This window comes from Dendropsophus ebraccatus, chromosome 1 (assembly GCF_027789765.1).
Source record: "Dendropsophus ebraccatus isolate aDenEbr1 chromosome 1, aDenEbr1.pat, whole genome shotgun sequence".
Taxonomy (NCBI): Eukaryota; Metazoa; Chordata; class Amphibia; order Anura; family Hylidae; genus Dendropsophus; species Dendropsophus ebraccatus.
Window position 1 is genome coordinate 27,805,400 of NC_091454.1, and position 16,476 is coordinate 27,821,875.

At 44.1% G+C, this 16,476-nt stretch overlaps 1 protein-coding gene across 2 annotated transcripts in view; it reads left to right on the plus strand.

The window, feature by feature from the left end:
* Positions 1-16,476, plus strand: part of MGAT4B (alpha-1,3-mannosyl-glycoprotein 4-beta-N-acetylglucosaminyltransferase B) — a 283,704-nt gene that overhangs the window by 254,577 nt on the left and 12,651 nt on the right. Inside the window, exons 10-11 of one of the 2 annotated variants that reach the window (XM_069969165.1) lie at positions 11,726-11,884; positions 13,724-13,917. In XM_069969165.1, coding sequence (XP_069825266.1) covers positions 11,726-11,884; positions 13,724-13,917 — 353 coding nt within the window. The remainder of the gene's footprint in view (positions 1-11,725; positions 11,885-13,723; positions 13,918-16,476) is intronic. The other variant, XM_069969166.1, reaches the window with a different exon arrangement.

The following is a 16,476-nucleotide window of genomic DNA, read 5'->3' on the forward strand; positions in this document are numbered from 1 at the left end:
GAAATGTGCGGCTCCTGCCCTCCGACTTTTACATCTGTTTGAAGTTGAATTTCTTTTTTATTGTTGTTTACATCAAAGTTGTGATATCTGGAGGCCGTCCAATGGCGTGAAGTTTTTCGTTTTTTTTTTCTCCTCCCGGTTTCCCAGGTAGCCAGCAATAAATAATTTACAGGACAGATGTTGAAGGCCTTTATTTAGTGTAATGCGACGCATGAAGAAATCGTCCTTAGAAATGTTAGTCACCTTCAGTAAGCATATTGCTCTCTATAATACAAGTTACTACTGCGCCTTCTCACCCACATATTTCTGTCACCTCCACTTTCTCGGCCCGCGCTCATGAAAACCTGCCGTAAAAGAGTGTTTTACTGCCTGGTAATAAGTCTCGGTGATTTTATGTGAATGCAGTTTACAGTCAATAATCCACAAGGTTCCGCGAGGAGGGTTTGTGATGAGAATCTTTCTTTCCATATTACCTCCCTTTGGCATCTCGGATGCAGCACCGGGGTCAGGGTGGGTCAGGCAGCTCATTGGATTCTGCATCCGCCGCTCTGCCTTCTTCCTTGGAGACATTGCCATTAAGCCTTTCATTTAAATGTTTGCTTCTAGCCTCTGTGCCCAGGGCAAATATTTTCCAGGCATCCATGCTAACGGTATGACTGGAGTGGCAGGATTAATAATGCTGTCCATGACTGCTTCTTTCTGATCTCTAAAGCCGGCATCTGTCAGTCCCCTGCCCATCTGTGCGGGCACAGTGTAACATTGGTGTGGAAGACATAATCACAGCCTTTCCAGGTCAGATAGAGAGAGGTTACAAAGAAGAACATAAAAAATTCATTTTATATATGTAAAAATTATAACTTTTTCTTTCCTGAATATTCACCATCCTACAGGTCACCTAAAGTTCAGGGGCTCCAAAACTTAATATTTGACAGCGCCCCTTTACAAAGCCATTTAGGCTCCTGTCAGCTCTATATCATGTTCAGAGCTGCATACAGTTTGCAAAGTTATAAAATCATGTTTTCCTTCCAAGCTCAGCGGTCACAGAGGCCGAGCTGAGCTGCAGCATTCACACCTTGTCCCTCCTTCATTTCAGCACTGAGCCTTGTACATCACAGAGACATGTCAAAAGTGGGGGTCCCAGCAGTGATCAGGAGAAGTGCTTAGTGTGGTATGCTCTTCTCTCTCAACCGGTCACTTACTAGGTTGTCCCTGGTGACGCCACTTCTGTGGTGGTTGGTCGGTGGTGCAGTACAGCTCAGGCGGTGATTGTACTGTTGTGACACCAGTGCTAACTCAGCACACAGGTTGGGTGTTACACCTGCTTTTGATTGTGGCTTACTTTACTGTTCTCCTGAAATGGTCGGTGATCTGCCGGGTTGTGATGGGTCCCTTGGGTTCTTGGTCCGGAGTGAGGTAATGACCCACCCGGACTTTCAGTACCACCACCCACAGAAAGGGGAAATGAACCCAAGGAATGTAGCCGGTATGTGTAGGTGCTGGTGCAATGATCACTAAGTCCCAGTGTAATAAATAAAATGGCTTTACTGATAGTCTCTTGCAATACAGGATAGCTTTTCAATAGGTAACTTCTGTGATACAGACTTAAAGGGAACCTGTCACCCCCCGTGCCGGGGTGACAGGCTCCCGACCCCCCGCTACAGCCCCCTATACTCACCTGATCCCGCCGGGTCCCGCTTCTGGATCCGGTCGGGTCACGGAGATCTCAGCCGCTGCAGCCCAGCGCGCACGCTGAGAGATGAGTCCAACGCTTATAGAGAATGACTGGTGAATCCAGCTCTCCATCATTCTCTATGAGCGTTGGACTCAGGTTCCCTTTAAGCTCACTGAATCTGTGCTGGGAGATGCTTTAAGTGCTGAGGTAGAATAGCAGTGCTTGTTTAATTTAGTGTTAAGGAGAGTAGAGGAGTTTGTCTGGAGAGCCCCAACCCAGGGTAGTAGTGTGCTCTGCTGGAACTTGAGAAGAGAGTACTGAAGAGAAGAAGACTTGAGATAAGAATGCTTGTGCTCGTGTTTGACTAAACCACCTTCTGCCCTGTGGTGTCGGGGTACCCGTCCTTCGAGGCTAAGTACAGCAGGGATGCCTGGTCTGGATGTGTCCTACTCCTCAGAGAATCAGAAGGAAACTGTCTGGCTGACGCTACACTTCCTCTCCCCATGTGACTACTTCCTACAGGGTGTGTAAGAGTCCCTGTGAGTGGTGGAGAAGAGAGTGTGCAGAGAAAGGAGAATAGGGATAGGTAGGGAATAAGAAAGAAGCATCTCCACTGGTCCACAGAATCACATAACAAACACACTAACCCTTTAGTGACTACAGCTGTGCAATACATACAAGTTATACATAGAACACTGACATCTGGTGGCGAAACTCATATACAACCTCATCACCACCTTAAGTTTGAGTACTAGGCTTTTGCGACAGGTGCCAGACAAGGAACATCTGTGGTGGGACACCATACTCAGTAGTGCATATCATTCCCTAGCTCACTCTTATTCCTGTCCGGGCAGCTCCTATATAAGCCTATGGGGCTGTCTGAATGGAGAAAATTGACAGCTTCAAAGTGCAGGAGGCCGTCACACACATCTCTCCACTTGTTCTCCTGATTGGTGGGGCCCTCAGCAGCGAGACCCAGCGCTAATCAAAACTTTTGGCATTCATTTAAGCTAATAAGGAAAACAAGATTTTATAACTTTGCAAGCAGCCCTCTAAGGCAAGTATGATCCATCTCCCTTGCAGCTATCTGCCCATGTCTGCAGCTCCAAGTATGATATAGGGCTGTCGGATTCCCTTAAAGGGGTTATCCAACGCTATAAAAAAACATGGCCACTTTTTTCCAGAGACAACACCACTCTTGTCTCCAGTTAAGGTGTGGTTTGCAATTAAGCTCCATTCACTTCAATGGAAATAAATTACAAAACCCCACCCGAACAAGTGTGGTGTTGTCTCTGGAAGAAAGTGGCCATGTTTTTGTAGTGCTGGATAACCCCTTTAAAGTTGCAGAGGGACCTGGCTGTATCTGCTACCCCCTGACTCCCATCTTTAGCAATAATTACAACTGAAACCATGTTCCTGAGTTGTGTAAAGTCGTCCAGTTCTGTACTTGAAAATCTGCTACTAATAATTGTTAATGATGATTTCGAAGATTTATTAACAGATAGTGGAATTTTTTGTTGCTGACTTGACAACACGCAAAGGATTTGCATCCGGTTATATTGTGGAATGTTGTTGTAGATCTGTCATGTCTGTACTCACACTTCAACAAAGGGGAATGCTCTTTTGACATGTCATATAAGACACCAGTTTGATATCTATTTATCTATCTATCTATCTATCTATGTCGGGAAATGATCCAGACAGATGTTGCTAACATATGTTGCCCATAGGCCACCATAGTGAAAATAAAATAAAACTTTTTGATACAGACGGGCAAAAAAAAAAAAAAAGGACATCTTTTGGCATCCAAGGAGTGTGAGAATACCATCCTAGTGAAGCTAAAAGGTTCTAGGTTGACTCATGTGGATGTCAGAGAGGTTTAGATGACCACAGGAAATGAGAAATGAGGACCCGGCTTATTCGAGACGGAATATGGTAGATGAGGACATATTTGTGGAGAGAAGATATTGACCCTTCTTTGGTTTCTTATTGTATCGCTAGTACTAGGCAGATTGACTTGGATGCTGGAAGAGCCAATGAGCCTTGAACAGTCTGACCAAGAAAATTTTGAAGATTGTGGAAACAACCCACTTTAGAGACTAGGAGAGTAGAATAGACTTTTAGGCTATTATCCTGCATGATCTGATGTTGTCACAGGAGATCTTAATACTTTCTGTCGTCTTCAGCTGTCAGCTGGCCATTTCCATCTATTTCCCTCCTTGGGGCATGTGCACACTACGGAATCCCGGCAGATCATCCGCCGCCAATTCCGCAGCTCACCCCCGCTTGTGGACAATGGCAGCCCTGCGTATCTCCGCTGGTCCCATAGGCTTCATTCTATGATTTTCCAGATTCCGCTTTCCACTCAAAGAATGAACCCGTTCATTCTTTGGACTGATGGCGGAATCTGGCAAACCATAGAATGAAGCCTATGGGACCAGCAGATATGCGCGTCTGTGAGGGGGGGCGAGCTGTGGAATCCGCTGCGGGTGATCCGCCGGGATTTCGTAGTGTGCACATACCCTTGTACAGGAGCAGCACCAAGGCACAAGCTATCTTACAACGTAGTCCTTCTTGTCCCCTTAAGGTCATTTTAAAGGGAAGATTGGTGATGCTTAAAGCACTGTTCTCACCCAGAATGGCTTCTCCGCAGCAAATGAACATGGTGTAAGAACAGTTATAGTGAAGGGGCAGCGTTCTGGTGGGAGTTGAGCCACAGGTGGGGACGTAAATGGTCTTTGCCCCACCGGAGGTTTTTGTATAATTGCAGATAATGTATTGTCCACTTCTGACCTGCCGGGGGTTAAACACTTCCTCCACGTATTTCCCTGCCCCAGCATCTCCCATAATGATAATGGGAATTCTATAAACCACATTTGGCGATAATTAACACTGCATGAAAGATTCCTCTTCACTCCCTTTAGCGATGATTGGATGTTCGGCTTTGTTAATATCGCATTCATTTGAGAACTTAATAAACAGACCACTAAATGACTCTTGATATTATCAGGTTATTTGTAAACTCCCAGAGCTGCTCTTCCTGCAAGTGAATAGAACTCAAATTAATCTCACAACTCTTGTAGGCTTTTCATTTTTTAGCTCTTTATTGTGCTGTTTTATTTGCCAGGCTTGTGGTCAGTGCTTAAAGGGAAAGTGTTGCCTAGATTTTTTTTTTATTGATTAGAGTCAGATACTAAAAGTTGTTCTTTTATTCTAATCTGTTTCTATTTTCGGGATGTCATTTTTTTTCCTTCACATTTTGTACATTGATATGGGGGCTGCCATCTTGCCTGAGCTGTTTTTAACTGCATTTAGCTTTATAGCAAGCCTCATGGACATAGATGTCAATAGACTGACTCTGTCCCCTTTGAGATGAATATTAAACATCACTGAGTGCGCTCTGTGACCTCTGAAGAGGTCATTCCACAGGGAACTACTGTTGTCTCCATTGTCTACTGGTGTCACATGACGCTGTAATGCTTTCACTTTACAGCAGCCTCCCCTTATCACCAAGTTTTAGCCCTGTGGTGAGAATGAAACCTGCAAGATTTCGGAATTATTTTGTAATATAGATAGTAGAATGGAAAAGTCACCAAAAATTATTTTAATTTTTTTTTTTTACATAAAACATTATTTAACCCCCTCTGGCCACTGCACTGTAAATTGACGTCGCTGCAGCCTATGTCTGATGCTGCAGTGACGTTAATTTACGATCCAGGAGCTGTGCCTGTGTTATCCGCTGCGGGTCTCAGCAATGGAGCTGCTCTCCGGTGCTGAGAGTTAACCCTATAGATACTGCGGTTAGCACGACTGCAACATCTTTAGGGCTTCTGACAGAGAATTCTCCCTCTGCAGAGGGAGAATTCTCTGTCCACTGTCCATCTGGGCTCTGCAAAGTGATCGCAGAGCCCAGATGGTAGCCATGGAAACCTAAGCCTCAGGCTTCCGGTTTCCTGGCTACGGAGGCCGGTGGGGGGAGGGAAGGCTGGGCTAGCAGGGCGCATGCCCATGAGCTCTGCCCCTCCCCTCTCTCCCCTGATACAAGATAGTAAAAGTGGCAGGGGAGAAGGGGCAGAGACAGGGACCATCATAATGATCCCATAAGCGGATGTCCTAAAACGACCCGGGCATTGAGGAAACAATGACCCCAGGTCGTGAAAGGGTTAACCAATAAGTCATTTTCGGATGACACATTCCCTTTAACAAGGCTGAGGAAAATGCATAGTACTCACCCAGGCCACAATATACTATGTATAGCCAGGCTGGCTACATGATTAAACGGGCATTCCAGCCATAGCAAGTTGCCACTCGGAATTCCCATTGCCTACTAACATGAAGAATCTGGCAACCTAGCCTCATTCCTTTTGACCTTGTGACCTTGGGTGGGTGCTGTAGATGGAGCCCCTTGCTCAGCAGGCATATGCCATTACTTGCTATGGTTCTTATACCTCTTACCCCATTAATAAATTCTTTACTGTGTTATTGATGATGCTGTGCAGGTACTGCAAGGCCTATTCCATTGAGGGTGGAGGGCAGAGAAAATTTGAAAAGGGGCTTGGGTTGGTGATTGGAGGCATAAAAAAAACAAATGGTGGATAATGTCATGGTATGTAGTTTGGCTGACGAGATCCAAGTTTATTAAGGACAACCATAAGAGATAGTGGAGTACACTCATTGAAACCAATGAGTGGAAGGAGATGTAAGGAGTACACTCATTGACACCAAAAAATCATAGATGACTCTGGTTGATTCTGATTTAGGAAAAAGCTAACTTTTTTCCTTTTTTAACGTAACAGGTAAAGTTCCTTTGTGACCTGAAAATCGTTCAGATTGTATCATTGTTCATATTTTAGTACACGTCTATAACAGGTGGTTTCAAGAAAGGACCTGAACATGTAATCTACAGTTCTGTGGGAATCTTTTTGTCTGAGCTTCACAGCCCTTACAGTAAAGAACTCTTTTCATCCCTGGATATTGAACATTTTTTTTTCATCCCCAGGGGGCGCTCTTGTGTTTTTTTGAGATAACCTCAAAGTGCTCTATTTGTCTTTCCTTTGTATACATTTGCATACGTTAGCTAAAAGTTTATTTTAACCCAGGTTGTTCTAATTTTGTTGCCATTCATTGTAGTTTCTCGTGCTCCAGGCTATCCTTTTTGTAAGTCGGTGACCAGAGGTGAACTGAATATTCAAGAGGCCTTGCTAGCATTTTGCAAAGCAGGAAAATTATGTTACTTTCAATACTAGACTGTATCCTGCTGGCCGCAGAAACAGCAAATTGATGGCTGTTGGCATAGCATAATGGGCAATCACCGAGTCTCTTCAGGAAATTACCCGGCTAAGCCCCACACTGGTATTTGTCATGTGTATGCCTGCCATTGATTTTTAGTTTCTTTGTTTTAGGAAAACTTTGTGTATATAGCGGTATAACATTGTGCCCCCGTATATATGAATGGTATTGAAAGATTTTAAATTGACAAATTCATAGATTCGCTTTTTATTTTGAACTTTTCATTATGTTATCTTTACGTTAGGATAAGGCAGTGACATCTGTGAGCTAGAGGAGGTGTACAGAGTCATGCGAAACACAGGCTTTACTTCTTAAAGGGGTATTCCCATCTGGAGTACATATTCCCTATCCACGGGGCCCTATTACACTGGACGATTATCGTGCGGAAAATCGTTATATCTTTCAAATTTCAACAAATTTTCATAGTTGATTTAGATCTGACCCTAAAATCATGAGATCTTGAGAATGGGGATGCCAAAATCCCTGCTGGAAGGACTAGTGGGCCACACTTGTGAAATGCCGATCCATTCACTCTCTACGGAGCAGTGGTAGATGGCCAAAAGCTGCATTCGTCTATCTCTGGTGGCTCCATAGATGATGGATGGAGGGGTTATGTACATGCGTGGTCACAGTTCCATTCATCAGGGATGTTGGTGACCCCAGGATCCCAGGGGACCCCAGCATTTGTAGGTTCCTCAACACCCTTAGGATCTCTTAGTTATGCCCTATCCTGTAAATACTGTGGACACGGTGTAACTGTTACCAATGGGAATACCCCCTTTAAGGCCACTGGATTGGCATTTAAGTAGTGTCTACAAACCTTCAAATGCTACTGAAAACATAAAAAGAGTAGGGACGGTTTTGGTTATGAGGAATTTCAATTTAATCTCGCATTGAAAATGCAGTCCAATCTGCGGGCACCATGTTATAGAGCAGGAGGAGCTAATCAGATTATTATATAGTTTGGTGGGTGGAGTAGGACCGCCCACTTGACCACTTAGCCCAGAATTGGCAGACGTACATAGAAAAATGAGTTGACCTCAAACTTTTTACTCAAAACTATATATCGATCTGCCCAGCTGCTCCTGCTTTATGACATACTGTCGGCAGATCGAACAAATTTTCAGCATGACAGGTTTTATTTAAAAAAATTTAACTCAGTAAACAAGCAAGATTTTCAAATACGAGCCCCCTGTGTTCCCTATCCTAATACTGTACTGGGTAGAAAGCCCTCTCATTTTAACCCACTGCTACCTGATCAACTCTGTCGGTGATTGGACACCATCCGGCTTTCCTTTGGTGCCCGTCTGTGTCACTGCTATTTCCCTCTTACCCCTTCACCGAGAGCCACTCTAGGCAGCCGGCACTAGTACTGGCAGATACCAGCAGGTTTGCAGCCACCTGGGGAGTTGTGTGTGCAGGGAGAGTTAAATTATTAACCCCTTCTTTACTGATACAGTGTTCCTTATTGATACAAAACACCTTACGTACCTTACGGTTGTGGAACGGATCCTCTGCATTTCAATAATATAATAATATACGAGTGATTTGGATTACATAAATTTTGCTTGTAATCCAAAGTTTCACTGTATTCTTTTTGGGGGGAAAGGTCCAGTATAAATTGTCATTTATTTATGTAAATCTTTTTTTCCTGCTGGGATAGGTAGTCATATGGGAGGCCTTATTGAGTGATTGACAGCTTTCTATATGTACACGTATACAGATCCCTGTCACTTACTGAGTAGGAACACCCACCTGACTACTTAGCCTAAAATAAAAAAAATAGATTTACATTTACTTATTTTGGCCTAAGCAGTCAAGTGGGTGGTCCTACTCAGTGACTGAAAGTAGGCGTGCATTAAAGGAGAATTCCAGTGATTTACAAAATCTGGCAGCCAGTAGGGGGAAATTGATTTACCTCTGCCCGTGGTGAGCGGCAGGATCGGCCTCTGGACCCCCTCCGGAAGGCATTTTCCCCTCAGTTGTGGTGAAATATTGACTCTAGGTGGGAGGCCTGTCCCGGTTGATAGACTGGCTGCTCAGCCAATTGGTGACTGGATCGGCATCCCGCCCCAGTCTCTGAGTGGCTAAGCAGCCAGTCCACCAGCCGGCTCCTTACTGCGGGCACAAGGAGGTGCTGTACCAGCTACAGATGGAAAGGCTGGAATGCTCACTGGACCACGAGGGATCGGTAGGGGTGCCAGGCGTCAGACCATCAACAATCTTATATTCTTATATAATCCTAAAAACCTAACACATTTTGTGATTTCCAGGCATAGTTCTCAATAAGATGGAGATTACAAAGCACTTTCCATCCAACCTCATTATGTTTGCAGGTAGAACAGTAGACTCTCCGTAATGACTTGTTTTGATTTGTTATTGTAGTATTGCGGATGGCGTGTTTGCATACTGCTGTCTGAGCTTGTAATCTGGAAAATATTGTTTTTATTTGTTGGTGTCGTCTTATTTGTTGGTGTCTATTACATCTTCTCATTTACTCTTGTAATCAGTGTACTTTGTCTGGTACTTGCGGTAATTAGACCTACTTCACGTCTATTCATTCCATATGTGTTTACGTTCCAGGAGCCGGACCTCGCGTCTGCCGGCGGAGCAGACATCTAACAAAAGTAGCTCATTTTCTTAGTAGGTGTAATGATAGGAGAATAAATCATCCATAGAAACACATTATGTTATCCTGTGCACCTGGAATACGGAGACTTCAAAGCGGATCCATGTTTGGCATTAGGAACTAATATTTTCTGTAGTTAAACTCCTTGACCTAGGAGGCTGAAGAGCTGTTAAGGCCCTATTATGCCAAAAGATGTCTGACAGATTATTTTACAGATTTTTTCAGCCAAAGCCAGGAATGGATTTGAAAAGAGGAGAAATCTCAGTCTTATCTTTACGACCAGTTCTCTGTTTACAGTCCGTTCCTGACTTTGGCTGAAAAATCTGTCAGACATCTTTTGGTGTCATAGGGCCCTTAGAGGGTCTTCACCCCCCCCCCCTTCCCCTCTAAAAAAAACAAAACAGAAATGTACATGTTCTCTTAGTACATATAGTAGTTCTCATGCAGCAGTTACTGATCCAGGTTAGCTAAGAATATATTATTTTACTGAAAGAGTAGTAGATGCTTTGAACAAACTTCCAACAGATGTGGTTGGCAAATCCACAGTAAGTGAATGTAAACCCGCCTGGAGTAAACCTTTATCTATCCTAAGACTAGGTTCACATCATGATTTTGCTATGCGTTTAATGTATCCGTTCTATGAAAAAAGCATATGGTAAAAACGGATGCATTTTGATCAGTTTTCCATAGACTTACATTATATAAAAATGAACGTTCACAAAAACGTGGTTGACCACGTTTTTCTGTACCTTTTCAAAAAGAATACAGTGAGACGCCCGGAACATATCTCCCCACCCTGCACCCCCCTCCGCCGGCCGGCACATATCTCCCCTCCCTGCACCCCCCTCCGCCGCCCGGCACATATCTCCCCTCCCCGCGCCCCTCTCCGCCGCCCGGCACATATCTCCCCTCCCCGCGCCCCTCTCCGCCACCCGGCACATATCTCCCCTCCCCGCGCCCCTCTCCGCCGCTCGGCACATATCTCCCCTCCCCGCGCCCCCCTCCGCCACCCGGCACATATCTCCCCACCCCGCGCCCCTCTCCGCCGCCCGGCACATATCTCCCCACCCCGCGCCCCCCTCCGCCGCCCGGCACATATCACCCCTCCCCGCGCCCCTCTCCGCCGCCCGACACCTATCTCCCCTCCCCGCGCCCCCCTCCGCCGCCCGGCACATATCTCCCCTCCCCCCGGCTGCAGAGATGTCAGGAGCACATGATGTGCTCTCCTGTCATCGCATCTACTACTCACCTATTCCCCCTTGCTGACCTCCTACAAGCGCTAACCGGAAGTGGCCTGGACTATGCTACTTTCTCCCAGCAGCGTAGTCCAGGCCACTTCTGGTGAACAGGTATGCCGGTGAGCACAGGGCAATAGGTCCCCCTGTCATCTCTGCGGCCGGGCAGCGGGAGGATTTGTGCAGCAATACGCACTAGGACATGACCTATTTTTTTGCGGTGCGGATCGCATCACAGATCATGTGAATGGCTGCATTTAATTCCATGGCCCCTAAAATTGTCCGTGGTCACGGGTCTGTGAATACACCACTTCTTGCAGGACATACAGCAGCTGATAAGTACTAAAAGACTTGAGAGTTTTAAAGTAATTTACAAATCTGTATGAGTTTTTGACACCAATTGATTTGAAAACCATCTTTTTTTTCCCACCGGAGTACCCCTTTAATGGTAAATTTGCTCTATAGAAAAATCCATGGTGTAGCTTCTAGGATATAGGAATCATCAAATGTCACAGCTTCATTGACAAGAGTGGTGCTTTCTCTAGGGGAAAAATTGTGACATCAAATAATCGCAACCCCAATTTTTTTTTTTCCCGGATTGAAAAAAAAACCTGAAACCCACCAGATAAAACAATTTTAGAAATCTCGCTTTGCCTATCTGCTGTTTGACATGAAATTACAGTCTGTTTGACTAAAACGAGATCTCCGGCGAGATTCCTATTAATAAGTCTCAGCAAGACAAATATGTGATAGAAACGAAATTATCGCTTTGAAGTTCTGCTAATTATGTGCAAAATTTTCCATCTCGGCTCGGTGCCATATGTGATGTAGTGTCAGTAATGCTGAATAACGTGGAGGGGATGGTGATAACCAATACGCCTGCTTTCTTTACACATCCAGGCAAGACGCAAGCACAGCCGCCTCCTAATATTGACTGCTCTTCATTTACAGAAGCACTGCGATAGACAGAAGGCAAATCTGAGAATTCGCTTCAAACCTTCCCTGTTCCAGCATGTAGGGACCCACTCTTCTCTGGCGGGAAAAATACAGAAATTAAAGGTACGGAGAGTTGCATATATATATATGTGAAATATTATTAAGGAAACTGTAAAAAAAAAAACCTCGAGCACATTCGGGTTCGACCAAACCCAAACTCTGGGCATTTGATTACCAGTGGACAAAAAAGTTGGATGCAGCCCTAAGTCTGCATGGAAAATATGGATACAGCCATAGGCCATAGGCTCACTAGGGCTGCATCTTACTCCTTTAAGCTCCGGTAATCAAATGCCAAAAGTTCGGGTGAACCTGAACATGCTCGAAGGTTGCTTATCTCTAAAAGAGACGTCTTAAAGGGAATCTGTCACTAGGTTTATGCCACCTTAAATGAGGGCAGCATGAACTAGTGACAGAAATGCTGAACAGATCGGTGTATTACTTACATCATTTTGTTCAGCCGTTCTCCTAATATGCAGGAGAATAGGATTCTTGCCACACCCCTCCCCCCGCCCTCCAGCTGCTGATTGACAGTTGCTGACTATATACAGCATGATAGATAACTTCCAATCAGCAGCTGATGGGTGGAGTTTTCTGCTTCTTATGAATATTGAGGACTACTGGGCTCATGCACATAATGGAGAGGACTTATGTACTTATGTACTTATTGTCCATGTTATTTAGGAGGATATCTCTGGATCAGCTGCACAGAACAATGTAAGTGATATATTATATTGTTCAGCTTCTCTGTCACTAGTTTATGCTACCCCGAGATAGGACAGTATAAACCTACTGACAGAGTCTCTTTAAGCAAGATAAAGAATCATTGTTGCCCCAATAGGGAACCTGTCACCACTTTCATGCTGCCTGAACCACAAGCCATCAGGGTGGTCGTTGGTGGCTTCTTCCCAGCCCATCAGCCTTGAATGACAGATCTATAAGTAAGGGCTGGGAGTGAAAATTGGTAAGGAAGAAGCCACCCGCTGATGTTCTGTATACTATACTGTAATATACTATATCTGTGTTCTGTATACTGTAATATACTATATCTTCTGTATGCTACACATCCTATTTTTCTAGGACTTGATGTTTTACAATGAACACAGAGGGCTAAATGTAGAAGCCATAATGTGCACCTGTTTTCACCAATGACATTCAGTTTATTGTCTTTTATATTGTAAACTGCATTGATGTTGCATAGAGGTTTATTGTTATGTGTTTTATGTTGTTTATACACTACAAGGTTTTCTCTATGTACTTCTTGACAAGAGAAAAGAAAACTTTCATTGGGGCTTTTATCAATCGATCATCTATTTTGTATACATGCCGTCTGTGTGATGACAAATCGGTGTAGTTGCCGTCGGCTATGCCAGATAAAAGAGCGTTGTTAGTCTTTTGCCGTGTCCCATTACAGCTTATAGGGTGCTGGGTTGGACTTTAGATGCAACGTATACAGCTTTTTGTTCCCATTTGAACCTGGCCATATGTTTTTTTGAATGAAAGTCACTATTATAACAAGAAGCGACTCATTTTGTTAGCAATGTTCCCCAGTAAGTTGACTACATACTGTGACAATGCTTGGCCCCCAGCAGGGAGCTGTAAACTGTTCCATTTGGCTGTAGTGCCCCCACAGGAATAATTAAGCATTACATAGTTCCCATTGATTTCAGTGGACGGGCCGAGTCCTCCAAAGCAGAAGCCAATTAGTAGTTGCTGTCCTTTGGTTTTGCTATAAAGACCTGACACTATTGATACATTAGTTCTCCTTATGTTGAACTGGGGCCAGTTACCACATAGACCTTTTCATTGTTATAGCAGATCATTGGATTCTTCAATATACGCCAGGGAGTTTACAATAAGTACATCCTATTACTTAATAGTATAACTTTTTTTTCCCTTATTCAGGACAAGGACTTTGGTAAACAAGCCCTCCGTAAAGAACACGTCAACCCAGCCGCTGAAGTCAGCACCAGCTTAAAAACGTACCAACATTTCACCTTGGAGAAGGCCTACCTAAGAGAAGATTTCTTCTGGGCATTCACACCAACCGCAGGGGACTTTGTACGCTTTAGGTTCTTCAAACCTTTACGGGTTGAAAGGTCTGTGAATAGCAAAACACTTAGGAAGTTTGACTTTCTGTATGGCCAGGATTTTTATTGCCCTTGTGACCTCTCATTTACTCGTCAGATGCCGATGGTGTCGAGTTATACATGAAAGGAATATGTATCCATACATACATGTAAGGTTTTAGCTCAGAGACCCCATCATTGTTTTCTGGTTAAATAGGGAAGGATTACTTTTGGGCAGAATTCTCCTTTAAAGAGAAACCTGCAAGTGGGCAGACGAGTTGAAAAAAAAAAGGTACCGCCAAGGAAACCTAGTTCAGATGATGGTTCGGGAGCACTAAACTATAAAGAAAGGGAGCAAAAGAAAGGATGTGGAGGGAAGGGGAATCCTATAGCTGTTTTTTTTGTTGTTGTTTTTTTACATATTAGGAATAAATTCCTAGGCAAAGGACACTACAAAGGATACAGGGGTTGTGTAGATGTGGGAGAACTCCAATAAAACCAGGTATTGCCACACCGATCCACCTCCTTAGGGGTATGGACCTTCATCACCTGTATGTCTTGGGTCTAGGCCACTTCTGCAAACCACTCCTCCTAGGTTGGAGAGTCCATTCGAAACTTTTAAAAAAATTTATTTTAAGAATATTACACAGAGCCATGGATCAGCCCACAAATGAGTGAATGCTCGTTCATCGGCTGGTTGCTTACTTTTGTCTTGATAAAATATCCTCATTTGTTGGCTGCACATCTCCCCGTGTAATAGAAAATGCGAAGCCAATAAAGGGCAGAAACAAGAATGATTCAGCGGACTTTAGGGTGTGTTCACACAGTTAGATCTCAAATAGCAGTTAAGCAGTAATTGAAGCCGAAGCCAGGAACAGATTGTAAATGAAAGACAGGCCAGAATGACTGAGGTTTCTCATATTTCTAAACCCATTTCTGGCTTTTTCATTTACTTCAATTAAAAACCTGAATGTGTGAACAGACCATAACCGGTTTTATGAGATCAGTGCACGCTTACAGCAGTGTTGGGTCATGTAATAGGGTTCTAACTAGAGATGAGCGCAATTCGAGCATGCTCAAGTCCAATCGTTCTGCATTTGAATACCGGTGGCTGATGAAGTTTGATACAGGAAGTCCTGGAAAACATGGATTCAGCTGATGGTTTCCAACTTCTTCAGCTCCTAGTATTTAAATGCCGAATGATTGGACTTGAGCCGTGTCCATCTCTAGTTCTTACTAAGGGCCCTATTACATGGAGCGAAATTGGGCCTAATCGGGCCGATTCGACTGATTATTGCTCTGTGTATCAGAGACAAGATTGTCATCGGCTGATCGTTGTTTTAGGTTTGGACCTAAAATTATCGGGCACCGACCGCGCATCGCTATGTGTAATGGCTGACGATTCCCCAAACACCTGACACCTTACCTCTCCCCGCTCATGGTCTTCTCTCCTGTGATTGGCTAAGCGGCCTGTCAGATGACTGGACGCTCAGACGCTGCTGCCACCAGGACCTGGAAGCCGCAGAGCACAGAAGAGAAGACCGGGAGCGGGGAGAGGTAAAGTGTCAGGTGTTTGGGCAAGGGCTGCATGGACATTGCTAACAATGTCCATGCAGCCCTTACCGCCTGATTATCGGGCCATTTAATAGAGCCAGTAAACGAGCGCTGATCTAGCAGATATAATTGGCCAGTCAGCTGTCTGTAGGTCTGGACAGGAATGGAGCCTCTCCTATATAGCCAAACATTTGATTAAGGAATATAAGCGAATTTTGGAAGATTTATACATGTGCACTATCCTAACTGCAAATGTTCAGATAGTCTTGGCTATAAAACACTAAATCTGACTCCTTTAAGAGTCTTGTAACGTAACTGGGGATTTTACAGGAATGGTTGGTCTAGAAATTCACAAAAACTACATTTTAATGCTGTGTTCCCAAAATGCAAGAGCTGAATCTGATTAATAGCATAGGTCCAGGTCTATGAAATAAGTCTATGCTCGGTGTCAAGCATTTTGTAAGGGTTTTAAAATTGCATCAAATGGTGAAATGAAGTCTTCACATCCTTCCCTGGTCCTGATATCGCTCAGCAAATGTTTGCTCGGCTTTTACAGTATTTATCTCCCTTCTCTGGCTCTTCTTCTTATGAGCACCTGGGCTAGAATTCAGATAAAGCAGCTTTTAAAGCTCCTGCCTGAATAGAAGGCTGATCAGAGACTATAGTGTGAACAAACACTCCGCTGTGCAGAATGCAGCTAAAAATATCATAAGCCATGCGTAGTAGAACGTAGTGAAAGCCAAAGTGCTATGACACTGACCTTGTGCAAGCATTTACTATCTGTATGCCAGTGACTGATACAGCTATCACCAGTGTCTGGGATTAAATGTGATATCTATGCTGGCTAGGGATAGAGCAGAACACATTAAAGATCTTGGATACCTTCTTGTTTTCACATTTAGAGGTGTAAGGTCCACTACAAGTCTAATATTTCTGTAATGTATCCAGGCTAGGCAATGCTCTGTGAGCTGAACCTCCTAAAGATCTGGCTGATTATATTATGTTATCAGGACAAGAGAAGGACTTGTATCCACT